This window comes from Akanthomyces muscarius, chromosome 2, assembly GCF_028009165.1.
Source record: "Akanthomyces muscarius strain Ve6 chromosome 2, whole genome shotgun sequence".
NCBI classification, from domain to species: Eukaryota; Fungi; Ascomycota; class Sordariomycetes; order Hypocreales; family Cordycipitaceae; genus Akanthomyces; species Akanthomyces muscarius.
This window is the reverse complement of record NC_079242.1, coordinates 2,349,498-2,374,764: the sequence shown is the minus strand read 5'-3', so window position 1 is coordinate 2,374,764 and position 25,267 is coordinate 2,349,498. Positions and strand designations below refer to the sequence as shown.

Sequence of the window (25,267 nt, the reverse complement as noted above, 5' to 3'; positions counted from 1 at the left end):
CAAGACAGCTTTATACCCTGGCCCCGAGAGAACAGAGCCGATGGAGACAACCGTGCCAGATATCAAATCCATGCTTGTGGGAGAGAGAACCCTTTTCCATTTAGATCCACTCCCAGTTGCCGTGGACGCGGCCGGGTCCGAGGCTGCCGACGAGGGCGGTAAAGGCAGCGGGAGACAGGTCGAGGTCGCCATCGCCGCAGCCGCCGCAGCGGTCGACGACAGTCACGTCGACGGAGCGGCCGCCGTAGTGGGCGCGGATGCGGCGACCGCAGGGGTGCTCGCGGTCGTAGAGGCCGTGGCCGACGGCGACAATGTAGTCGCCGTTGCCGTTGTTATGGCCGCAGGCGCCGAGGCCGGGGTTGAAGTAGGTGATGTCGCCCGAGTTGGCGGCGACGGAGAGGGCCAGGGCCAGGGTGGCGGCGACGGTCTTGGTGACGGAGAACATGTTGATTTGAGCTTCGGGGGTTTTGCGTATGTGTGTGTCTGTGAAGGTGATTCTGTCACTTGTTGACCGAGTTGGAAGCTTTCTGTCGACGAGGTCAGAGCCGTGGGTTTATATACTTGAGGCCGGAGACGTAACAATCCTCTGCAGATTACCGTGTAGGTATGAGAAAATGTAAATGGCACATAGCCTGAGGGAAACATGCTGCTTGATTGGGTCCTGGCCCCAGCACGGACGATGGATTGTGCAGTCTGACACGCAGCGGTCGATTCCTTCGACAGAGCGAACCAATAACGGTGTGCGAACTCTGACGATGCGGACCTCGGTATGGAGGTATTTTCATAATCCTTTATGCTAGGCTGATAGCTGGGCAATCTACAGTAACAGACTCACAATCTGGGCAATTTTGTTCATAGCAAAGTGCCTTAATGAGCGTGGGCCGACAAAAGCTCGCAGGAGCGCAATGGATGCGTCAGGATCCCTCGAGCTGCAAGGACTGCGCTAAGAGGGATCCTTTAATCCTCAGGTCTATTACTTTGCATAGAGTTGCAAATCAGGTCGCAACTTGCGAAGGATTGTCTTACTGTCGGCACAAACAGGCCAACAAGGCTGCGGAGCGTCGTCCCGAAAGCTTGTCCATCAGACTAACTGTAGCATATCAAACGGCTTTCTTGGCGACAAAATCAGTGGCAGAACTGGATTCTCAGACATATCGTAACAATTTTCCCGACGTATAGAGGCTCAAGAAGACCAAGCGGGTTGCATCGTATGGTTGTCGGAGTTTTGCAAGCCGCTACCCCGATGTCTCGGGGATGCTGACGGGCGGACCGAACCAAGCTTCGGCGCCGACTCCTTTAGGCAGGGCAGTTGAAAGAGGATGCATGACTCCGGTGATTGTTCACGCCATTCAAATCCTTTAAACAAAATAAGAGAACAATGCGGTTAGTACCCCGCCTCCCCGACGAGTCATCTGCAACGTGCGATACGTAAGGTCCAGGCAGCATGTTTGGCCGAAATCCTGAAAACGCGACATGGCTTGCCGAGTCGCGAACGGACCAGACATCTGCTTGGGTTGGTGGTTTACGCGCGTAGACAGGAAATACACTGTAGAAGCGCCGGGGCAGGCTGGCGACAAGGCTGCTATACATGCCCAATTTTGGCATTACAACCCAGTGTCATATTGATATTATTCCTCAAAACACGCCGTCCCTGTGAATCGAAACCAGCCGTAGGCACTGCATCGTGATAGCGGTCGCACACAACCGGCCGGTGTTGAATAGGTGCTGATAGGCTAGTGGATCATCGTGGTCCAGATCGCACTGGCGTCCATAGATGAGACCAGCGAGACACTAAAGAATTTTCTTTGGGGCAGGCTGGAATAATGATACTCGCCTAGCTTTGAGAGTTGTTCGTTTTCTAGCGGGTGTGACAGAAGGTTCTACCTTTGGGGGCGGAAGCGGACTCTGGCACTGGGGAAAGAGGCCGTCTCGTCGTCCAACTTGGATGCCATCGTGGACAGTACTGATAGGTGGGCTGTTTCAAGAATTGGCGGGCGAGAGAGGCAAACTGAAATTTGACAGACGGGCGAGGATGGGTCCATGAAGAGTGACTGCTCGCTTGATGCGTAGACCCAGGGAGCTTGGCAAGGTGCGTGTAGAGGGAGCCAGATCAAACAGCGTGCGTTTTCAATATCGCATATGCGGTGTAGACGTTCAACAGCGCCTTCAGTCGTAAAAGGTATCCATGAATGATGAAGAGTTCTTTGCTGTACATGTAGTTGAAAGATAGTTCAAACGCAGCCATTTCTTGGCGTGCGTCGTTTGCGGCACTGGGATGCACGGATTTCCGGTGGCACGGATACGAAGGAAAATTGATTGGTCGGTGCGAAGAAGCTGCGATGATGAGAGTCAACGGTTGCAAAAGTTGCTTTCTAGATGGACAAGGAGTGTGGTGCATGAGACGATTGGATGCCAGCGGACAAAGGGGCTTGGGGCGTGCGTGCACTATCATTACCGAATGGCCGACAGTAAGACTCGGGGATGCAGGTTTAAAGTATCGGCCAATATGCTCCGAGCGAATATATGTACTGGTGGGTTAATGAAGGGGGCGTTTTGAGGAGCGTGCAGCGCGAAATATAGCGAAGCCTACCACAATACCAGCACCACGCAGCGGCAATTCGGTACTTGACATTAGGGCAGATCAATGAGGCCTCGCTAATAGGAAACTAAAGAATGGTGGCGGCGGATGAATCGGCCACCAAGATGAGCCACAGTAAGCGCATCTATTGGTACGATGAATTGCACGACGGGAGGCTCGGCATTCCGCAACACATCTGGAGCAGCAGTTGCTGGCAGGAGAGCCGGTGAAGCAAGAATTGGAGAGCTGAAAAGGGTTTGAGACTCCCGGCGGTGGTCAGCAGCGTCCCATCGCCAGTGGAGGCCGGCCCTGCGCCGGCCTGGTTCGGTGGCCAATTGCAGCAGCAGACCCTCGTGCCAGGTGCAGGCGCCTTCCTTGGTGGGCATAGCTTGCTCTGTGACGATAGCTGCGAGCAGTACGGATAATAGTCGTGGTTCCCAAAGTCCGTCAAGCTTGCGGCTCCGCGTGCATCATTCTGGTCCCCGCTGCATAGGTAGCACCACCCTGCATGCCGATATGCCGGGGGAACGAGACAATCGGCGGGAGGCGCAGAAAAACCAAAAAAAGCTTGGTTGCTGGTTATCAGTGCCGATCCGAACAAGCCAATGCACGGGGGGTTAGCACGTTAGCACGTTAGGTAGGGACCTGGAACTTGCATCCCACCACTTAGATGCCGATCCTGCACCACGACCTGCCCGAATCGACGCGTTGCGCCGAAGCGGGTGACGCCCCATTGATCTTCTGGGGTCACTTTTGGTCGATGGCCCGGCCGCACCACATGGGCATGACGAGAGGTCTCGGAGACGCCCGTCGACTGATTCTTGGTGGTCGTGATCGGCCATTGTCGTTTCGTCTGTCTTGTCCGTACGGATACTCGCAACGGATACTCGGTATCGAGGTTGGCTAGCTGAGCCTCTCGGCAACGCACGGAGCTCAATATTACACAGACGATGGATCCCGATTCTCCGTCGTCATTGGCGCGGCCATCTCCTTTGTGTTTGCATCACGACGGAGCGGCTGAGTCCTGAACTTCTGATACACTGCTGACTGCCAAGTCATTAGTGCCCAGTGCTGCTGGACAGGCTCCCCCACAGCGCCCGCCCCGTGCAAGCGGCCGTGCAACAAGCCTGTCGGTCTGTCTGTCTGATTGTCTGACTAAGTTCAAGCTAAAGTCGATCACGGTGCCCAACATGGCCGAGCTTAAGAGGAGACGCTCGCCCGCCGACTCGACATCTGCATCCCCCCTTTCATTCTTCTTCGTGCTCAATTGAGACTTTCCCATCATCCCCTCTTTGCTCTTCCGCCTCGACAAGATGCAGTTCACCGCTCTCTTCCTCTCCCTGGTCGCCGTCGCCAGCGCTGCTCCCACCGAGCTCGTCAGCCGCGACGCGACCACCTGCGGCACCGTCCACTACTCTGCCAGCCAGGTCGACTCGGCTTCCCAGGCTGCTTGCCAATACGTCCAGAACGGCGGCACCGCCGGCAGCTCGACCTACCCCCACAAGTACAACAACTACGAGGGCTTCAACTTCCCCGTCAGCGGTCCCTACTACGAGTTCCCCATCAAGTCTGGTGGTGCTTACACTGGCGGTTTGTTCTCCCTTTCCTCCCACGGCCGATGGCGCCGACAATGCTCCCAAGGCAGGTTCTAACTTGTCGTCTGCAGGTTCCCCCGGTGCCGACCGTGTTGTCATCAACAGCAACTGCGACGAGGCTGGTGTCATCACCCACCGCGGCGCCAGCGGCAACAACTTTGTCGGTTGCTCAGGCACGTCTTAAAAAGTTTTACCAGTTCTCTTCCCGACATGACATGACATGAATTCTTCTTCTTCGTTTGTTACATTTTCTTTTGCGGACGGGACGGGCTGCCCGACTTTATATACGCACATACATATATACATGCACAAACATCAACCAAACAGGAAAGGACCAATTGCGTGGAACAAAAACTAAGACTTTATAAAAACTTTGCAGGGAAAAATACGACCAAGCCGGGAGATGACAGTAAATCGGGCAATGACTCGAAGAAATCTGCCGCCGGCACAGCCAAGTATAACTTGCTAGTCGCTGTGTCGGGCGCGGGTGCTGCCGTCGTGCTCCATCTACTTTAAGAAGCGATCGAAAAGAACAAAGAATGATGACCCCGCCGTTCAAGAAGCCCGTGCGCTTGCGACCCAAGAAGATTTCGATTCCACCACGACAAAAAGATTATGCCTTTGCGAGGATATCCCGTAATCACGTATTCCTTGCAGCCCGCGTACAAGCCGACGAGACCCGTTTTCCAATAAACCCGAGCATCATTCAATTGGAATGCCGATCATACTCCTAATAAGCACTGTATATCATCGAGTAAGTTGCTATCTACACTGTGTAGCGGAAAAATGTGGCGTTGTCGCCCATCTCGCTCTCCGTCATCTTCTCCTGATACGTGTATTCTGCCAATGGCTTGTGCCGGGCTTCCCTCCGCGCATTCTCCCGCCTGAGATAGATTGTCATGAAGACACAGAGCAACAGGCTCATAGACAAGGTCCCAACTAACGCCAAATGCCCAGATAGGTACCGTGGGGCGTCAGCTTGACGAAACACGAACCCCGACACCGCACCTCCGAGGTTGCCCTATTGCGGTAAATGATTAGCACGCGTTTCGACCAGTAAGGGAAGCTAGCTGGATTTAAGATTCTTACAAAGCCCACATGCATGGCGATCCCCACGGCTCGCTTGAGGGATCCGCCAATATTGTTACCGTTCCAGGCGACGCCTTGCGGCACATTCGGGTACACACCCACTGTCACCAGGAAGCACGCAAAGTACTTGACGCCGTTATTTTGGACGCCAGCCAGCAGTGAAAATCCTAGAATCCTATATCAATCAACGTGTTAGCAACCTTTGTTCAGCGCCCATTCAGTGTCATCCGACCTACGCAACAAGATTGAAGCCAATCATGTAGATGCCGCGCTGACCGTGGCGATCGGCCAGGAACCCTCCACCGACGGTGAACAGGCAGGCCACGGCATACGGAGGCACAGACATGAGTTGTGCGACTTCATTCGTATAGCCCAGGCCCTTGACAATGGTGGGGAGAAACACAGAGACGGAGTACAGAGGGATGTAGATGCCAATGGTGATGAACATGTGCACCCAGATCTTCCAATCTTTGAAAGCGTCTTTGGCAAACGAGAGTTTGAACTCGTTCGATAAGGCAGATCGATCTTGCTTGAGGCGTCGGACAACTTCTGTCCTCTCTTCTGTGTTGAGGAACTTGACGGATTCGGGATAGTCGTGCATGACGCGGTACGCAATAAGAGCTTGTACAAGTCAGCATACAGCGAGATTACCTCACAAGGCGAACAGCACCGTAGGGGGTTCGCTTACCAACAAGAAACGTTGCCAGACCCTCGAGGATAAAGATCCAGTTCCAGCCGCTCAGGCCGCCGACATCTTGCATTTCCATGATGCCGCGCGCCAGCAGCCCACCAAATGCGCCGGCCGCCGTGGCGGCAGAGAAGAAGATGGCCATGCGCAGACCGCACTCGTGGCGGCGGTACCACATGGTGATGTAGTAGGTGATGCCGGGAAAGAGGCCGCCCTCGGCGAGGCCCAGGAGGCTGCGCACGGTGAGCAGGCCACCAAAGGACTTGACGACGCCGAGCATGATGGTCATGAACCCCCACACGACCATGATGCTGGGGATCCATATGGACGGCCGGAAGCGCTTCATGGCCATGTTGGACGGGATCTCAGCGATGACGTAAAAGGGAAAGAAGATGGCGACAGCAATCTACATAGAAAAGGAAATGACGATGAGCTCAAAGACGGCGGGATAGACGAAAAGCAAGGCAAACTGCTGGGGAGCTGCGGCATGGGACTTACACTATAGTCGTAGCCTTCCATGTTGAGGTCCTTTTCGAGACCGGCGAGCTTTGCGTTGCCAATGTTGGCGCGGTCCAGGAAAGAAAGCAGGTAGAGCAGAGAAAGAAACGGCAAGAGTGTGCGATCAAGCTTGCGCAGCAGCCTACTTGTTTCTGGCTTGGAAAAGCCGACTTCGTTGTCCTCATCGCTGAATTCTTTGACAGCGGCGCTGTCGTCTGTCGAAGAGGCGACTTCTATTTGTGCAGCTTCTGGCTTCGCCATGATGTTGTATCGAACGACGGTGATTAAAGCGCAGGTTTTGTAACTTTCAAGGTCAATTGGGGTGTGAACGAGGTCAGCGAGCCAGAAAGACAAGCTGGCTAAAAAGACGACATGAAAACTTACTTATACTTGAGATGCCCGCCAGCGCGAATCTCCACTCGTGCCAGTTACCGCTGACGGGCAAATCGGTCTTTCCCCGAAGCAAGGTCAAAGTCGCACAGCGCAGTCTCTGATATTGCTCGCAGTGGTTGCGGAGGTCAGCGAGAGAGCTCTAGACCGCGCGGGGTGGCGTGTGTGGTGCGCCAAGATCTCATGGGCCCCATGCTCGGCAAGCCACCAAAGAAACTCGCTACAACCGACAGGATGTTGTCTTTTTTCCTGTTTCAATGTGCAATAACTCTTAGTTCCAGTTTCGAACAGAACGAAGAGAAATAGACAAGAGAGGGGAGTAGAGCAGGTTGGTCTATGGTTGTGAGTCTGAAAGCTGAATTGGGTGGTGTCAAGGGGATAGCACCAAGAAAACTTGGCTGCATTCTCGCATGCATGTCGGGCCATGCGACACTGTCACACCCCGGATGCGCAGCTAATTGCGTGCATCAACATCAGCCGCAAGAAGAAGGAAAATACCATTCAGCTACTGGTTCGCACCCACTGTCCTGCGTGACCTGAGTCGCACGCAGGCTCCAGGCACGACGGGCCGGTGCCGACGGCAAAAGATCACGGCAGATTGCATGCTGATGTTTTTACTTGGATGAAAAAGAGGGCTTGGACCAAGAACAGCCATGTGGCTTGCTTCCCTTTGACCGGGCTTGTGGGCTACGTAGGCACACCTAGGATGCCCATCCTGTGGCGTTATTTGTCCCTCCAATAGTGCGACGCGTTGAAATCACGGCAGGATGTTCGAGATGGGAGAGCAGCCCAAATACCCCGCCAGATTTTCTGGGGTTCCGGGGTAATGGGAAGTGCTGGTTTAAAACGGTGGCTGACTAGCGGGCCAAGCCTATCGACAACTTTATTGATTCTGCGATTGGGCGCCACAAAGAAGACCATGCAACGCACTACTCCATTTTCTATCAATTTCAGGAGGTTCCACTAAATAAGAATACGCCATGTAAGATGGGGTATTCCGGTTGTTTAGCAGATGCTTGAGGCGGTTCTCCGCTGGCGCGGGGGAAATGTTTTGTTGAGGAGAAAAAGGCCAAGACCGCTGTGAGGGTCAACGCCTAGACTGAAATGAGGCGTTTCGAGTATGCGGGGAGGTTGAGATGATTCGTCTTGCTACCTGTTATGCCTCCTCAAATGATGACTTGAATATGTCTATATCGAGCAGTGACCTCGTCGATAAAGCGCCACTTTTTGTTTCGTGTTGCTAGTGATTGTAGTCGTCGCTACACAAGATCCTGAGGCTGAGACGGGGCGTTTCTGGGCAGCGGGCGGTGAAAAAGCCCTTCCCAGTCATCGCTTTAATAAAACTGGCCTGGCTTGGATTTTCGCTGCTTGTAGAAAGGCTGGCGAAATGCCCTTTCGTCCGAACCATTAGCCAACGCTTAATGCCAAGAGACATCCAAGTATCGAGGAGGCTTGTGGCTTGTGCATCGAGTGAGGCAGCATCTGAAGGTGTCATTCAGCCATCTGTGGTCTTCTTGTCTATTTTCTCACAAGCTCATGTATTGGCCCTTGGCTGCAAAAATGCACGATTTCTGCCCGGGAAGTGTTGTCTAGCCGCCTAGCTAATAAGTCGCCGGCATTGCCGTTCCAAGCGCGCCCCTGTAATGGCAGTCGAGCACGGCGCCTCAAAACACGGAAGAATCAGCGAATTCGGCAGTTGGCGTATTGTTCTTCCCACGTAGAATGAAGTGGCTAACAAAAATCGCACAATCATGGGGCAAGATCCCATATATTGGCCGCACTGGAGCCCTATGACCGTCAAAAGGCTCAATGCCTCTTTGAGAGTCCCATTAGTAAGATGATGAAAGAGGAGAGAGCGGATATTCAACTCGGGGGAGGCTCTCGATAGTGTGAATTCTTTTTTTATTTACCATCGCGTGCCGATAGTAACTAGAACGGTCCTCCAATTGGTTCATTATTCTACTTTGTACAGGCTGATATAAGCCATGTCTGCTCCACAGCCGCAGTAACCCATGTTTTACTTTTCGTGCGACTCTCTGAGGGAAGTCACCAACAAGTTGACAATGTTGTAAGCATTCGCGTTGCAGACCGAGTGATTCCTCTCCCTGCTCCACACGTCGCGGCACGACTGCAGCGCGTCGAGCATGATTTCCTGCGGCTGGCTCGAGCCGTCGGGCAGGCTCATCATGTCGTGGCCGCGGACGAGGTGGAAGCAGACCGTCATGGCCGCCGTGAAGAACTCGTGGCGGAAGAGGCCGCTGAGCCAGGCGCTCGGCGCGGCGGGGTCCCCCTCGCACAGCATGCGCTGCTGCGACAGGACGGAGAGGGCGCACTCGAGCGACGAGAGGTACGAGACGGGGTAGCGCGCCGACGACTGGTCCTGCAGCGCGAAGCGCGCGTGCAGCGCCATGACGGTCTGCCGGCAGAAAATGTCCACCATGCACGTCTCCAGGTCGACGGAGCCGACGCTGCCCGTGGAGAAGTGCAGGCGCGTGAGGCCCGTCTCGGGCCGCTTCAGCTGCACGCGCAGCGCGGCGTCGAGCTCGACCACCTCCTCGTAGGTGACGGTGTCCTCCACGCACGTCGTCAGCTCCATGGCCTTGGCAATCAGCTTGCCCGAGCTGGCAAACGTTTCCTCCAGCAGGCCCACGTGCAGTGTCGTGCCGAGGCCGCTGCCGCCGATGGGCCCCGGGTTCCCGTCGACAAAGGCCTCCTTCTTGAGCAGCGCGGCAATGTCGGAGGACCGGAGGAGGAGCGGCATGCCGCACACCAGTGACTGCTTCATCTCCATGTACACGGCCAGCGTCCACATTCGGCGCTTCGTCTTCTCCTCGTACGGCGTGGGCTCGTCGCTCACGGCCAGGTCCGTGTGCATTCCCATGCTTGCCGCCAGCCGCACCAGCATGCCCGTCAGGTGCCAGCACGTGTCGGCCTGGTGGGTTGACATGGCGTAGATTTGCTTGGCAATAATCATGAGGCTCAGTATCTTGATGACGTTGAGGGTTGGGCGAAACAGGAACGGCGTTCGCTTGAGGCACATTTCGGCGCCGCTGAGGAGCCGGGCGGGCAGTGATGGATACACGTCCAGGCCCTTCTGAACGCGGTGATGATTATACGCCTGGCAACCAAGAGACAGGATAAGGAAATGGACACCAAGCCAGTCTTCTTGGGCCACGGAGCCTGGCATCCAAAACGCCCGCAGCTCTTGCTCATAGGCGGCTTCGTCGACAATGTGAAATGTCTTTTCGACGGTTTCCATAAAGTAGGAAATGAAGAGCCTTTGCACTGAGCGTCGCGGTAGTTGGGCCAGCAGGTCTTCGACTGTGATTGAGGGGTCGTTTAGATCGCCGAGCGGAAAGTTGATGGAGAGGGACATGGCATTGATGGAAGTTGCGCATTCGTCTTCCCTCTCGACTGGCTTGATGTGTTGTGGAAGATGCAAGCGGATCTGCCAAATCTGTTAGCCGACCCATGTATGCACTGTCTTTCTCCGATCTGCGTAGAATGAGTTTGTACCTCTCGAAGCAAGGCTGTCCAGTGCGTCACGTTCCGGAATCTGTTGTCCCAGCGGTGGTCGATAAAACTAGTAGCGATGCCATGCAGACTTTTATACGGCTTCTCTACCTCGGTAGGTGCCTCTGGCCCAGGAAACTCGGAGTAGATGCACTCCGATTCCTTGTTGTTCTTCATGCATCTTCCGCATGGCGTTCGCCGGTCACAGCGAACTTTGTGCTTCCTGCATCGGATGCAGGACAGAATAGCCCTGTCGCGCTTGGGAGGTTGGCGAATGTGCGTCTTTGCTGGAATTAGCTCCGCGCTCCTGAAGTTGGCAGAGCTGCAAGGGTACGGTCCCTCCGATGCTGCGGACGCCGATGCCTCTTCAGGTGGCGATGCTGATCTCGACGATAGGTCCTTGTGCGACGATTCTGTGGTTGGCGGCGTGAGCTCAGTGGGCGGCTGCGGGCGAGGCTGTGCATGTGCCTCGCCGGCAGATCCGGGCGCAATTGAGACATCCGAGGCGACATACACGCACTCGGAGCGGCTTTTGGCGCATCGGCGACAGGTTGGACGCGCCCGGTCACAGCCAACTTTGAACTTGCGACAGCGCTGGCAGGCCTGGATGGGCCGTACTGTCGCAGCGCCGCTGGCTGGCATCACCGGTGGAATAAAACGGCCCGTGGAGGGGGCGGAGGATTCGCTTCAATTGCGCTCTACTCTGACGGCCTCGAGTTTCCCAGGGTTACTCAAGCGCAAAACCCGCTCTTCATGGGAGGGTGGTCGGGGATGAGGTCAGGACCATGCGCGTTGTGTGCGGCTGATCGGATCGGCCGACAGTTTCGGGGCGGCCCTAATCCGCGCCCCAACTGCGCCCAGTCGCCTGCACAAGGATGTTCTTGGGGGGCTTAATTGTGTCTAGAGTAAGATCTAGGAGCAAATTAGTATACTGCTGACCATATGAGAACCCCTCACAACGTTCAACAGCGCTACCGTCTACCGACGCTGCCACACCTAGGCTGAGCTGCTGGACAGGCTGACTGCTAGCTATGGTGTCGAAGCGCAGTCCTTCATCGACAAGGGAGGTATTACGCCTATATGACGATAAGCGTTCATTGAGATTTAACCTCCAGCTTATGAGTCCAGCGTGAGCGACCGCACGGCAACGGCCTCCGATCCAGGCTGTCCAAGGCCACAGAATTGACGAAATCGGGGTTCTACGCCAACACACCAGAAATGGAGGATCTGATAAGATCTCGAAATCCTTTGCTTCTAGGCTCAGAGGCCAGCTGCCCCATCTGGAAAGTCAGACCTGTCACAATCGTTTTACCCTTGCGCTCTGTATAGATGTCGGCTCGCCTACCGAGCCTGCTAGCGCCTCGCGTCGTCGGCCGACCATAAACTGGGGCGTAAATCCGACTCCGATATTCCAATCCTGATAGTCAAAACCATTGGGTCTCCCGTAGAACACTATAGAGCACTGTGCTGGGAAATATCACGGGGGAGAGCTTCACGATTGAAGAGAATGGACTCAATATCGGGACTCTGCTTATAATCCCTGAGGAGGAGGAGTGGAGTCGCTACGGGGGTAGGAACACAGGCATCTTCGGCGCCGCATCAATTTGTATTATGAGAATAAATATTTCGTGGGCATACGGGAAGTGAAACCTCCTATCAAGAACTCAGTCGTCACTCAACAGAGAACGCAGGCGGCGTCGACGTCGGAAGTGTCCGCCGGCTTCGCGTGGCTGACAGCTACTCATAAGAAAGCCATTCCAACCGGTTTCGCGTCTTCTACGACAGGAAAGACTTTCAAGGCTTTGGTCCAAGTGTACATGAGACACCATGGGGTTGTAAAGTCCTTACAATAAGTAGTATCTGTCGCTCTTCCCAGGCCCATCAGGGAGAATCTACCCCTGCGCATTTCACCATAATAATAGCAATATTTGCTGGCCAGAATACGCGTATTCACAAGAAGATTAAAAGTCCAATTCTTCTGCAGACTATATTTATGCTGGTATTCAAGTGTTGCATCTTCGAACTCATGTCGTGGCGGCGGACTTGCTGGGCGTCGTCATGTACCACGAGACAAATCATGCATAATTAGCTTGATTCTGAAAACTGATGTCGCTGCTACAATTAATGGATTTATTGCATCTTTTACATGATCAAAATTGCTCATCAGCACCTTTACGGCAGAAGAAGAAGCGCCGTTTGAGACGCAGCAGTCCGACAGCAGGTCTTCACAGGGTTCTTGAGTTGGCGGGCGACATCAGAGAGACAAATTCCATCGCAAATATACTTGAGACCATTGGCCGACCTTGTAGTACCATCCCCTATGTGCGTGAACAGAACAGAAGAGACAGTGGGGGGTCTGCGAGATTTAACGGACACTCGCCCAGAGTGGTGATTGTTGCCTTCTGCCTGGAGGCATTGGTGCGCTCATGGGCATGGCACTGACTGCATCATGTTGGAACTGGTCCGCAGGCGACGGAAAACAAACGGCCACGCCCCCTTCAAAGCAAGACGGCGGTGGCGGTTGAGCGGAGCAAAATCTTTTTAATTGTCTCTGTCTTGTGTCAAACTGGTTCGGGCTTTCCCCGGCGCATTTTGTGTCTCGCAGCTCGGAGGTTTCTTCTTCTACGAATTTTCGCAGGTAAGACACACATTGGTATTTTTCTCAATTTTTATCATGCAAGAGTCATCACATACTAATACTCACTTGATTGAACCTTGCGCCGAATAGCCTCCGTCATACCGACATTCATGCACGGCATCGAAAAACATGGATGAAGATAGATACTGCAGGTACAGGCATTGACAAATCGCAGTTCTGTTTTGCGTCATAGATAATCTTGGCTATCCAGCGCCAGAACAGGGTAGAAGTATGTCTAAAGATGGTATACCAATTTGTCAGGCCGCTTACAAAAGCTAATATCCATACAACAATGCCTTTTTGCTAGAGGCAAGTCATCCTGCTAGATACACGCCATGTCTACCGACAGTAGAACGTCTTTCCCTTGTTCAGCGAAGACCTTTTCGGAGTTTTTGACGCGAATTTGGCGTCGGAACGGTGGCGTCTCTACCTCTGAGACTCGTTGGTCCATTTCTTCCACTGGCATGTCGCTCTGTCTGTGTCGCCACTCCCCCACGTGTGTCGAGACTCTCATGGTCGGCGCAAGCCCTAAGAGCACGGTCCTAAAATCTGCGACATCGGCGTTCAAATGAAGAAAAAGGTGTTGAAATGCAGCGGCAAATTTCCTTGTGTCTAACTAGACTTTGCGTTTCTATTGTGTTGAAGCGCTTGGTCCCTGAGGTAGCGCTCGGCTCCATGAGATGCCGGAAGCGGACATGAAGCTTAAACAATCTGAGATGCGGCATGACCAATAAGCTTGAAATACAGTTTAAAAAAGTCGAGGGCCTTGCATTTCGCCATCTGTGCACCAGCCAACGACCCGGGAACTCGGGATCTAGTTCAAAGTTAACGTATGTCCAGGGTAGTGGATATCGAGACACCCTGTCTGTTGCGATCGTGACCACCATGGCTACGGCAGTCGGCAGATGGCAAGCAAGTCTAAAAGCTCGATGGATGAGGGTCCAAGAGTAATGTTTTTTTTTTAATTCAGAGAACACTGGTATCCGACGCACACACACCTTTCCACGCTGGCTATTTTTGCGGATACCCATACTCACCAACGGTTGGTGGAGCGGTGGCGTCGGTTCTGTAACATCACGAACTTCATCTTGGTTCGCTACAGAAACTCGCACTTTTGCACGCTTTTTAATGTTTTATTGCACCATGCTCACCACTTCCTGATCGTCAGCCAACTGCATATTAGTGCCCATTGTCGTCATCATGCATGAATGATATGGCAGCTTCCCCGCTTCCCCCACGCCGAGCTAGTTGGCACCCCCAATCTGCGGGGAAACAAAATGACGAGATGAAAACACAATGGCGACTCACCGACAGCCCGTCCTAAGCTAGCCTCGTAAACATTCTACATAGCTCGTCAAAAACTCAATTCCGGCATTCTCAATTGACCTCACAGGTGGGTTTTTCATTTATCACCTCCTCTTCTATCATCGATTCTAGTCATGGCCGTCTTATCTCCGCGACACGTCGTGTGCGTCGCGTTGGGCCTCTTCGCAAGCCTCGCCAACGCCACGAAGAGCTCTCGGGCCCAGAACCGCACGGCTGCCGACTGCCCCGACTACAACAAGTATGCGCAGGAGCCGCACGCGCCGTACTCGGACGGACCTCTAAAACTCCCTTACATGAGGCCCAGCGAGGAGTGTCGCACCTTCAAGAGTCCAGCTGTCGAGGTAAGCATGCGTCGCGCGCGAAACGACGGATCAGGAACCGAAAAATCAACGCGTCTGACTTGACTGCGAACTTTAGAAAGTTATTGAGGACATGAAGGCGCGTCTCAAGAACCCGGATCTGGCGCGCCTTTTTGAGAATACATTCCCTTCAACCCTCGACACTACTGTCAAGTACTTTGACCCGACCGCGAATCTGGCGTTCATCATCACGGGTGTAAGCGGTGCCAAAATCTAATCTTCGATGCCTCGGAGCGAGTATAGCTAACAGGTCCATTTGGCAACAGGATATCACGTACGCAGGCCATAAATTAGACTTGGACTGCTGAAATACTGATTCGCCCACAGTGCACAATGGCTTCGAGACACTGGCAACCAGTTTGCTCATCTGTACAAGCTTCTGCCCCAGGACGAAAATTTGAGGAACCTCGTCAAGGCGGTTATCAATACGGAAGCGCGATACATTTACCAATTCCCTTATTGCGGTATGAAGAGAATTATACTTGTAGCGGCGGTAGTGCAATTGCTAATGGATGCTCGGCAGGGTCCTTCCAGCCCCCGCCCGAAAGCGGTCTGAAACCTAGCCACAACGTATGCAGATTGCATACTCGACTGTCTTGCATTCCCATCTGAGGCTGACATTTGCTCAATAGGACTATGCCGACAATGTTCGAATCAACCCGTATGTTTGAGGACTTTCAAGTCGTGGGCGTACCGTTACTGATCATCATACCAGCCCGGTTGACAACCAAACCGTCTTCGAGTGCAAGGTAGGTCAAGAACTTCCAATTGGGAGGGCCTGGCACTGACCTTGCTTTAGTATGAGTTGGATTCTCTCGCCGGCTTCCTCAAGATTAGTCGCTCCTACTACGAGAATACTCATGACTCCTCTTTTATAAATGACAACTGCAAGTCACAAGGAAATACACCAGGCTTACCTTGTTACTTACATTTTTCACAGGGAGGAAAGCGATGCAGACGATTCTAGAGCTTCTACGCGATCAGTCTCAGAGCTCGTGGTCCGAAGATTGGGAGTTTGTCAGTTACTATAACTGGACTGGTACCGCGGGTTCACTGTCCCCGCCCGTAACCAACGGAGGCAATGGAGAGCCAAAACTTGCCAATGGCCTGGTCGGATCAAGCCACCGCCCATCGGACGACCTCTGCGTCTTCAACTTCATCACATCGGACAATGCCATGGTCTCAGTGGAGCTCGACCTTGTGGCGGACGTGCTAGAAAAGATTGGCGCGGAGAAGAAGCTGGCTTGTCATGCCCGACGCTTCTCTGGCATCATCAAGAAGGCTGTTTGGGACAACACTCGTACAAGCAACGGTATTTTCGCTTACGAGACCAACGGCTATGGCGGCATGTACATTATGGATGACGCCAACGTGCCCAGCTTGCTCTCACTCCCGTACCTTGGCTTCTTGCCACGCAACGATTCAACTTACATCAAGACAAAGGATGCTATGCTCTCGCGCATGAACCCGTACTACGCGGAGGGCGAAAAGTTCAAGGGCGTTGGGTAAGTTTTGTTTCTCCCCGACCATAGACATTGCCGCGAGCCCGTAGTTGGCTAACACTCTTTGCCTTGCCACAGTGGACCTCATGTCAACGCAACATATCCATGGCCCATGTCGCAAGTATCTGCGATTTTTGGCACAGACGATGACGAAGAGATCACTGAGCGTTTGGCACTCATCATGGAAAATACATCTGGCCTCGGCCTCATTCACGAGAGCATTCACATCTACAACGTGAGCGACTACACTCGCCCTTGGTTCGCCTGGGCCAATAGCTACTTTGCCGAAATGGTGCTCGACCTAGCAGAGCGCAAGCCAAGCCTCATTTTCGAGAAGGACGAGGCTTATGTAATTGGGGAATAAGTAATTCGTTCTAGTCAGATATAGCGGACGAGCTTGTCGGATGATAATATACCTAGTCAGAGCCATCGATAAAATGACACGTGTCTGAATCATACATTGGCTTCATCATTACGTCACAATTCGAAGAAGATTCGACGTACCCTCGCTATTGCAGTGCGATGAGAGTATGCAAAGTTCATACGAGAGGATAAATAATTGACTTGAGCTAGCGATCGAGCAAGGCCAATTTATAAGGTAGAACTGTAGAAATATGAACAGGGAAGAAATGAAGCCATCAAAACGAATATATCACTCGGTCGTTTCCTTGCTCGCGTCCGTAGCTACCTCCGTGGCGAGGTTCAGGATGCCCTGCGCCGCAATCTCTGGACCGTTTCCATTCTTCTTGCAGAGCTCCGCGAGCTCCCATGCTTTCTTTTTCATACATTCAGAATTTTTACCATTTACTACCTCCAAGATAGTTTCCGAAAACTCTGTGGCTTCAAAAACAGGCTGCTGCTTCCGAGTGCCCTTGCGACCGATGCCAAGCATCTCGACTCTGTTGGCATACTCATAGCAGTCTGTCCAAAACGGGAGGACCACATGTGGTACCCCAGCCCTAAAGGAAATAAAACGTTAAAAACAGGATTTGGGGATACCAAGAGACCGATGACTTACAGAATTGCTTCGTTGTATGAGCTGGCACCACCGTGATGAACTGCACAAACGATGTTGCCACTTTTCAGGACTGCGAGAGGCGACGAGTCGAGCCAGTCGACAATCCGAATCCTATCGTTGTCCATCTTGTCGCCAAAAGCAGCGCGAACCTTGGAATCTGGACCTGTTGCATCGAACTCGCCATCTTTCTTCAGCTTCCAAAGGACTTGCATGGGTGGGCTACCGGGAGTCTTGCTCTCCATCTCACTCATTGCCGTATTCAGGCCTTTTGCGAGCTCCACGGCACGATCTTCCTTGAGCTTAAACAGGGAACCAAGATTGACATAAATAGTAGGTCCATTGGCTAGCCAGGCTGCAAGCTTTGGATCGGAGTCGGAAATTGGTGATGGATCGCTGATGATGGGGCCGCAAGGCACAATGCGCGGATGGCTCTTGAGAGGAAAATCCAGCTCGGGGAGAGTGCCGACAAAAATCTTGACGTGATCCGGGAGACTCTTTCCTGTGTTCATCAAACATCTCATTGGCTTTCCCGTCTTCTCTTCGACGTATCGTTTCGTTTCTGCCAAGCCAGGCTCTTTTAGGATTTGATAGACCATGTATAGGTAGTGATACACATTCAGCGGCTTTTGATACCAAGGAACAGGATAGTCATAGCCACTCATCAGACTAGTTGGCATTAGTTTGATGCGATGTTAAACGCAAAGTGAACAATGGAAAATGGAGTGGCACTTACGCGGGCCATTTCCAGAGCATGGCAAGTGGCTGGTAACTGGCGGCGAAGTCTTTGATGGAGTTTGGGCTGAGGTACGAGAATTTTACTCCGGAATTCCATGCGGCAGAAATGGCAGGCGACAGCAATACGTCTACAATGATGAGGTCTGGCTTGACTGCTTGGATGATGTCGCTCATTGATTCATAGACCTGCATGAACCCGGGCCCGTCCCAGCCAAGCAAATACGAGCACAAATCTCGGATCGTCGCCATTGTAGTCGAAGCGTCCAGCGGCCGAGAAAATGCGGGCGGCGGGACAGAGCTTCCCTCGCCATACTTCTCGGCGTTTCTGGCGATGACGGCTTCTGCGTGAGTCTGGCCCTGGATGCCATGGAATGTAACCGGATTGGCGCCCGCTTTCATGCGGATAGCCTCGTCCGAGATGGAGCGCACTTCCTTTTCCAGGGATGAAAATGAGGCGAAATGCAGGTCCGCCTCGGGGCTGGATTGTAAAAGGGCCTGCACCGTTGCCAGAAACACTCCACATTGTCCACGCTCGATGTTCGTGGCGAATAATATTCGAGAACTGGGCGCGGGTGCCGACATTGCTCAATCCTTTTCTTTTCTTCTTCTGGCTTGGCAGAGTACGTTGAAATACTATTTTTAGCGGTGCGACAGAATTCGGAGAAAATAAGGAGAATAAGAGAAAACAAAAAGGCCAATTACTCAAGCTGCCAAGAGGACGGGAGCTTGCAGAAGGGGATCGCAGACGGGAGGTAAACTGTGCTACAGCGTCGACGAGTTGACAGGTACAGTGGTGGGAGGGTCTATTTAGTACATGGCACACATGGCTGACGGAAAATGATCGGCGAGAGCTGACTCTGGGCTAGAGTCCGGAAGCCCTCGAGCTAGAGGAGCTCGACAGCTGCGAGTCTCAGGTTCCATCCATTTAGTATGTATTACTCCCAGCACAACCGCCGGACTACCAGCTGCCCAATCTACACATTTCCAGTTGTGGCACATGTGAGTGCGTCCGTCGACTTAATATAGAAGCAACGTCAAGACCGGCAAGCTCGTACAGCTGTGGGATCGTGGACGAGCCGGATGCTGAGCTACTGCACCGTCACTATAAACAAGCCCCCCCCTCCCTCCAAAGAAGTGTTTCGGTCAAGTGCAGGAGGGCGGCGGAGACCAGAGTGCAGCAGAGACCAGAAGTGCAGTGAACGCACTGGTGAGCGCCATGCCTCACGACAGGGCCACCTGGTCCAAACTATGTCCATGCACTCATCGCGTTGTCGCTTCGATGCAGATAAGTGGCTCAACGCCCGCCACGGAGGGAGCAACCACTGTGCAGGGATGGCGAAAGGGGAAAAGGGGAGGGGTGCAGCTAGAAAGATGATCGAGGCGCTCCAGTCTTCCCAGTAGCTCAGTCGACCGGGGGGAGCTCCCTGGACAAGTATCCGAAACATGAAAAGAAAAGAATAGCACAGAAGGAATCAAACTTATATTATCGTGACTCAATTGGCAGGAGTAGCCCATCGTGCCATCTGGTAATATTAATCTCCTTTTCTCTTCAAAATGCCGTCATCGAGCCGATTGAGTCCATCGCTGCAGCCGTCGGTGTCCCGCCCTCTTGGCCCCTGGCCCATATTCTCATCTGTTTTTTTTTTGGTATGCATTGGGCGGGTTTCCCCGGTCAGTTCTGCTAGCTTCTTGTCATCCGAAGTGATTTGCGGGTTGTCTGATTGCAGGATGAGCAGCAAAGGGCTATTTTTGCTGCTGGAGGTTGCAGACAAAGGTCCTCCATCGCGTCAAACTCTCCCATCCGTGCTCTACTGTTGTGCGATCACATGGTGCCGATTTGGTGTCGAGGATCGCCCCGACAGAGTATTGTGTTGAAGCCGAGGTCTTGCCAGGCACGCGAAAGCCGCCATCTATCTTGCTTAGGCAAATTGTAAGCATAGAGGCGATATCAATATACTTTCTCGACGTCGAGGATAGTGGAGTTTAGAGGCCAAGAAAGGTTCTCTTCGCCTCTCGCTGCCCCGAGCTCTTCCAGTTTAGCTCAACTGTGGTCCCGATCGACGCTCCTTGCGCCCACTAAACATCGTGCTAACAGACTCCGTCGTGCGCCACATTGGCATTTGAGAAGCTAGCGATGAGATAAGTGAAAATACATGAGGATGCGCAGGACTACCGTATCCGTTAGATTGGCGCGTCGCTAGTTGTCAAAGCTCTGGATCATTACTCTCACGCCCCCAATCTAACCTTTCCAATAATGGGCCGCGACAAAGATGCAGTAATGGGAGGCAAAGTACTTCTTTCGCCGGATAGCATGTATGTCGCGTTCTTCCTCAATCCAGTCGCCCGGCTCCTCTCCCGGTCGTCCGGATCCTATTGTCCCGCTTTCCCGCTGTCACGGGCCGGTCGGTCGTGCAAAGAGGGAATATGTCCTTTTAATTAGGTGGGATATAGAGGCAAATATAGAGGAATGCGGTGGCGTTCTATGCAGCTAGTGATTCTTTACGGCATCTATTTTCCCGCAAAACTGCTGCCCAGCCGACCAGGACTTTCCCGAGCGTGACCCCGCGAGACGGGTTACAACCCTGCGTCTGCAATTGTCTTCCGGATTGACGCCACTAGCTCCTCAATGGTGGTATTATCACGAGGAACAGTATGGCCCTTCCCGTGGTCAAACAGCGTCGCATTGTCCTCGTTGCAGACACCGTATAGGGACATTGCGCCGTAGAGGTATGGGTCCAGACTGCCGACGATGTGGCATGTCGGAACGTCGATCATGTCTTCGCATTCATCAGCCAAGACGGCCTTGACCTGGCCATCTTCGACCTTGCTGGGTGGCCAACCGGCAAAAAATATGCCATACTTGGATAACAGATTAGCTTGAGCTTCCTTGCCATGCAGTGGGACGTACCTTGATTCTGCGTGGTGTACCATGCTCTTCCTCTTGCTGAACTTCGTGAAAGATGTATGAAGCCGCGGCTGTGGCTCCTTCAGAGTATCCCAGAATGCCCTACAAGGCGAGTTGATGTTAGGTGCTTTGTCAATGACTTGCGCGACACCGATCATCGCGCAACACTTACATCAATTTCTGGATCTTCGTCGAGGTACTGCTTGATACGGCTGAATGTCTTGTTGATGGTTCCCTCCCCGGGTATAGCATTGTCGCTTTTCAGAAGAGATCTGAGAGTGTCTTCATATGATTCGCCTTCTGTGTTGTCGCGCAAGTTATTGACTAGCTTGGCGAGCCCGTCGACTCCGTCAAAGTCAATGTTGCGATAGTATGGCGGGGGACCAAAATAATCTCCGAAACCCTCCGGGGGGTTGACTGGAAATTGGCCATCGACGAATTTGAAGTCGACGTCGCCCGTCTTTTCGAGCTTGGTGACGAATGGGTCGAGCTGCGTTCGAAATGCCTGCAGGGAGCAGGAGCCGTTAGAATTGCGACCGAAAGCAAGCCGTTGAGTAGACAGCTCCTACCTTGGCGCTGCCGTAAGCGCCGTGAAGGCAAAGAATTCTCATTTTTAATTTGGAAAATTACGTGTGACGAGCGAATTTGTTTCGTTAACTCGCGCCTTTGAGATTATCTCGCAGTGTGCATTGAAAGAGCTACGATTGGAGCATTGGCCGCTGTCGCTACAGGGTGTTCGGGCACGTGCACAGAGCTGCTAGCAAAATCGACGAGGAATCGGATAATAACAGAGGGAGAGCGAAACATAGAACAATTAGCGCGCCCCTCAATTATCGCTGTAGCGGCTAGTAAAGCACAGCTGGGGTGACTACAGTGTCTGTGACAAAGACCGGGCGGCGCCCCGCTGTGATCGGTTCTTCTGTGGGCGTACCAGGGACCAACATGCCATAGAGAGTGTTCAAACAAGCCACAAGTGCTTTGCCAGCGTGGCGAATGCTGAGCTGCTATTGACCCGATGTTTGACTGTCACGACTGTTTGACTATTGGCTATGGATACTGGGTAAGTGATGATGAGCCGCTAACTATTTAATAAATTGGGACGTAGCGTAGGGGGGTGGGCAGGCAGGGGCACAGATTGAGACTCGGTCACATCGTAGGTGGACCCAAGAGCCCTTCGCCAACAAGAGCGACGAGCCTACGATACAGAGATGGAACTGTGTAGAGCTATCAGTACAAAGCTCTTAGGGCGCGGTGAGCTGGAGCCGGTCGACTCACCCCCCCCAACGTTATCATCGTCACAATCATGAAGTCTAGATGCGAATGAGTAATATACAGACCGGTAAAAGATTAGATTACTAGCGTATAAGGCTCGACTGAGCTGCCACGCGTTGGCCGACTGGGTATCATCCCTGTAGTTGGCCGGTCGAATATTAGACACCGTCGCATCTGGACGATAGGCCTGTAAGTAATAATCTTCAAGATCCATTATCGAACTGCATGAAAGGTTGCCCTGCAGCAAGCCTTACCACTAGGCGACGCCGATTGTGACGGTGACGGTGATGCTACGACTATATTGACGGGTATTGGTTGCGACAAGGGTTGGGACGATATTGCTCGCGACCAGACAGACGGCAAATGGAAATACCGAGCCAGCCAGAATCTGATTCCACTAATAAAGCATCGCTAGTGTCGAGCAGCAGTTTCTTCAGCGATCAGTAGCGGATATATTATCCGAGGCGAGTGCAACCCACGTTTCGGACGCATGCATTGTTATCGGCAGTCACATTCCCGGTGGACGTATAGCAGCAGCCATGAGAAGCTACTGAATGATGGCGCTGGAAGGGTCATTGGTGGTATAGATTGTCTGGCGTGTTTTCGTATTTCATCTACGTAGTGCAGCAGCACATGTACATGAAACATGCCCTTCGGGGTTGCGGCCGAGAAGCCATACGAGCGACACCGAGCAACGTCTTATTACGGCTGTTATTCCCATGCAGAGTGACGGGTAGCGCAAGCCACGATTGAGAAGTGATACAGCACATTCTGTAAGAGAGCGCGTGCATTGACTGCGTCTCCTTTCTGGAGAGACGGGGAATAAGACTTGCAGCGACCCTTGCAAGCTTGCAAGCCATGGGGACAGGCTGCCAACGCATGCATTCATTAACACGTGCCAGTAGATGGGGTATCTTGCCGGATCATCAGTTCGACAGTTACCCAACAAGTAGAGACGAACAGTCTATTTTGTGTGATAAGAGGTTTGCCGGCAAATGGCCGGTGCGGCCATAAGCAGAGCGTTGCAATGACAGATACTAAGATAACCTGCTCATGAGCCGACGCGGCACACACGCAAGGCAATGCTTGACGGCAGTGAGAAGAGAGGCCATTCTCGCAGCGGTGTTAGAGAGACCCTAGGCCGCCAAGGTTACAGTATCGCGGGGTGATTTGGAAGGATGGGAGGATCCGGAGGTGAAGCGAGGGAGGGGGGGTGAACGGCCTTCGCCGTGAGAGCAAAGAAAGACGTGGAGACTTTTCTGCAGGAGACGTGGATTGATTAAAACGACAAGTACCATGGGGAACTGGAGTACATACTGGTATGCACAGACTTGCCCGCTGAGCATCTGAAGCTGAAGCGATGCCCGGATTGATTGGACTGCATGAAGCTGGAACGGCTCGCAGGTTCCGATAGCGTTGTATTTGGAGGGCCGTGTGATGGGTTTTCAGCAGTTAAGCATGTACGGAAATGGAGATGGCATCTGGGTAGTTCCCTTTGCGGGTGACCGTGCGACTGTGTGATGGTTTCCCAATGCATGGTGCATATATGTATTGGCACCCTTAATTATAAAAATTAATAAGGTTGGAGAGAGATTGAGGTTCGTGCGGCTCATTGGCATTACTCATGTACCTGCTTAATACTGTGACATGCCCGTCGGTACTTGGCCGCCGACAGCCAACCGAGGACCGTGCTGTGTCCACTGAAGGACCTACCTAAATATGCTAGCAGGCCACTAACAGAGGCGCTATTCTGGTGCTAGGTTGCCCGAGCTGGTAACGTTGGAGGGCGTCGGCGTGCCGTAGGGACTGGCCGTGCTGGCCAGCGTGCGGAGAAGAGAAAAACCTGCATCTTTCTGCAGCAGGACGGGGCGAGTCATTCTCGTGCTATTTCCCTTAACGATGATTTATTGAGCTGCCCTTGTAGGAACTGTCATGAGGTACCTAGGCCTGCTTGAAGCCTCGGCACCTTGGCAAGTTGGCTGGTACCTACCTATGTACCTACCCAGGCTAGGCACGGGGCAGGCAGGCAGGCAGGCAGGTAGGCAGGTAGGCAGGTAGGATGGTAACTAGTGTGACAGGCGTGTGGTGGTGTCGATGCCATTAATGCAGGCGGTCACCAGTAGATTGGCGGGCAGCCTGCACTTTGTTCCTGGCTATAATAGCGCCACACGGCGCCACCAAACAAGCTGCAATGGCGCGCCACCAAACGGCCATTTGCAGATGGCAGCTGGCAGGCAAGGCCCTGGCAGGAGCTACTGGTACTAAAACCAGCCGAGCGGCCACGGGCAAACAGCTCATATGTACGGCCCAGTATGGAGACGAGGACCACGGTAGTATCAGTTGGCGCATCAGCCACCTCGTCAAAAGAAGCCGCCAAGACCAAGAGCCCCCAAACCCCATGCCCTCCTACTGTCTACCAGTACCCAGTCGTGCCAGTCACCAGTCACATCGCAGCGCAGCGCAGCACACACAGTGCAGTGCCGGCCCGGCTCCCAGCATCCTGGCGAGCGATCCCCCTGGCCGCTACCTACAAGCTCCACGCTGCATGCTCCACGCTCCATCAATCCTCCCGCTTGCCTATCGCGACACACTACACATGTGCTCCGTACCGTCGATCCCATCAACTCAGAAAATGTCCTCTACCGACCCTGCACCCAATCTCCTCTTCATCAGCCGAGTCAGATGCTTCGGCCAAGCCCCGCGGCCGAGGCTCGACAACCTTTCCTGATGCTATCGTCCAGATGCGGCGTCCAGGGGCATACCCCAGCATTGATACCGTAGCCAGCGACGGGTAAACAGCCAAACAGAATCACCACAGGCGCAATTCCGAGGCCAGATTCCGCAGAGGTAACCCTAGTCCGGTTTTTCTCTCTTGTTTTCTCCGTCTACCCGGCTGAAATCCTTCCGCTAACTCGTGCCCTGGACAGGTAACGGTTGGCAGAGTCGCGACATCCACTGGGCGGACCGTCAAGTTCTCTCCAACGCTCTGTCTGCCTGTTGAGTCTGCCCGAAAATAAGATTGGCGCATTCCAAAACTTGAGCGCGGCCAAAGCCGGCCTACCAATTCTGTTCCAGTACCAGTCCCAGCCAGCACTCGCGCCTCTCTCCCCAGTATACCTAAAACGAACGCTCGCGCTCTGCTAAGCTTGTTTTGGACGTGG

The 25,267-nt window shown here is 53.2% G+C and overlaps 8 protein-coding genes across 8 annotated transcripts; 3 read left to right on the top strand and 5 right to left on the bottom strand.

Moving 5' to 3' along the window:
• Window positions 1-100: 100 nt before the first annotated feature.
• LMH87_003886 (uncharacterized protein) lies at window positions 101-645 on the bottom strand (the record flags this gene model as incomplete). Its single annotated transcript, XM_056195024.1, has 2 exons — window positions 101-527; window positions 581-645. 2 exons carry the CDS (start codon window positions 643-645, stop codon window positions 101-103), a joined length of 492 nt encoding a protein of 163 aa, XP_056048694.1.
• Window positions 646-3,891: 3,246 nt separating this feature from the next.
• On the top strand, window positions 3,892-5,134 carry LMH87_003885 (uncharacterized protein; the record flags this gene model as incomplete). The annotated part of the gene is made up of 5 exons (XM_056195023.1): window positions 3,892-4,168; window positions 4,245-4,346; window positions 4,553-4,582; window positions 4,912-4,927; window positions 5,131-5,134. 5 exons carry the CDS (start codon window positions 3,892-3,894, stop codon window positions 5,132-5,134), a joined length of 429 nt encoding a protein of 142 aa, XP_056048693.1.
• Window positions 5,135-5,147: 13 nt separating this feature from the next.
• Window positions 5,148-6,709, bottom strand: LMH87_003884 (uncharacterized protein; the record flags this gene model as incomplete). The annotated part of the gene is made up of 6 exons (XM_056195022.1): window positions 5,148-5,194; window positions 5,263-5,295; window positions 5,361-5,437; window positions 5,499-5,883; window positions 5,951-6,356; window positions 6,449-6,709. 6 exons carry the CDS (start codon window positions 6,707-6,709, stop codon window positions 5,148-5,150), a joined length of 1,209 nt encoding a protein of 402 aa, XP_056048692.1.
• Window positions 6,710-8,855: 2,146 nt separating this feature from the next.
• LMH87_003883 (uncharacterized protein) lies at window positions 8,856-10,993 on the bottom strand (the record flags this gene model as incomplete). The annotated part of the gene is made up of 2 exons (XM_056195021.1): window positions 8,856-10,286; window positions 10,355-10,993. 2 exons carry the CDS (start codon window positions 10,991-10,993, stop codon window positions 8,856-8,858), a joined length of 2,070 nt encoding a protein of 689 aa, XP_056048691.1.
• Window positions 10,994-11,382: 389 nt separating this feature from the next.
• LMH87_003882 (uncharacterized protein) lies at window positions 11,383-11,680 on the top strand (the record flags this gene model as incomplete). The annotated part of the gene is made up of 2 exons (XM_056195020.1): window positions 11,383-11,418; window positions 11,480-11,680. The coding sequence occupies 2 exons, from the start codon at window positions 11,383-11,385 to the stop codon at window positions 11,678-11,680; spliced, it is 237 nt and encodes a 78-aa protein (XP_056048690.1).
• Window positions 11,681-14,428: 2,748 nt separating this feature from the next.
• Window positions 14,429-16,540, top strand: LMH87_003881 (uncharacterized protein; the record flags this gene model as incomplete). The annotated part of the gene is made up of 10 exons (XM_056195019.1): window positions 14,429-14,656; window positions 14,733-14,870; window positions 14,941-14,948; window positions 15,002-15,138; window positions 15,198-15,244; window positions 15,307-15,335; window positions 15,390-15,423; window positions 15,474-15,561; window positions 15,615-16,179; window positions 16,255-16,540. 10 exons carry the CDS (start codon window positions 14,429-14,431, stop codon window positions 16,538-16,540), a joined length of 1,560 nt encoding a protein of 519 aa, XP_056048689.1.
• A 288-nt stretch (window positions 16,541-16,828) lies between these two features.
• LMH87_003880 (uncharacterized protein) lies at window positions 16,829-18,511 on the bottom strand (the record flags this gene model as incomplete). The annotated part of the gene is made up of 3 exons (XM_056195018.1): window positions 16,829-17,135; window positions 17,195-17,860; window positions 17,928-18,511. The coding sequence occupies 3 exons, from the start codon at window positions 18,509-18,511 to the stop codon at window positions 16,829-16,831; spliced, it is 1,557 nt and encodes a 518-aa protein (XP_056048688.1).
• Window positions 18,512-20,503: 1,992 nt separating this feature from the next.
• On the bottom strand, window positions 20,504-21,445 carry LMH87_003879 (uncharacterized protein; the record flags this gene model as incomplete). Its single annotated transcript, XM_056195017.1, has 4 exons — window positions 20,504-20,788; window positions 20,838-20,936; window positions 21,007-21,339; window positions 21,404-21,445. The coding sequence occupies 4 exons, from the start codon at window positions 21,443-21,445 to the stop codon at window positions 20,504-20,506; spliced, it is 759 nt and encodes a 252-aa protein (XP_056048687.1).
• Between the last annotated feature and the right edge of the window lie 3,822 nt (window positions 21,446-25,267).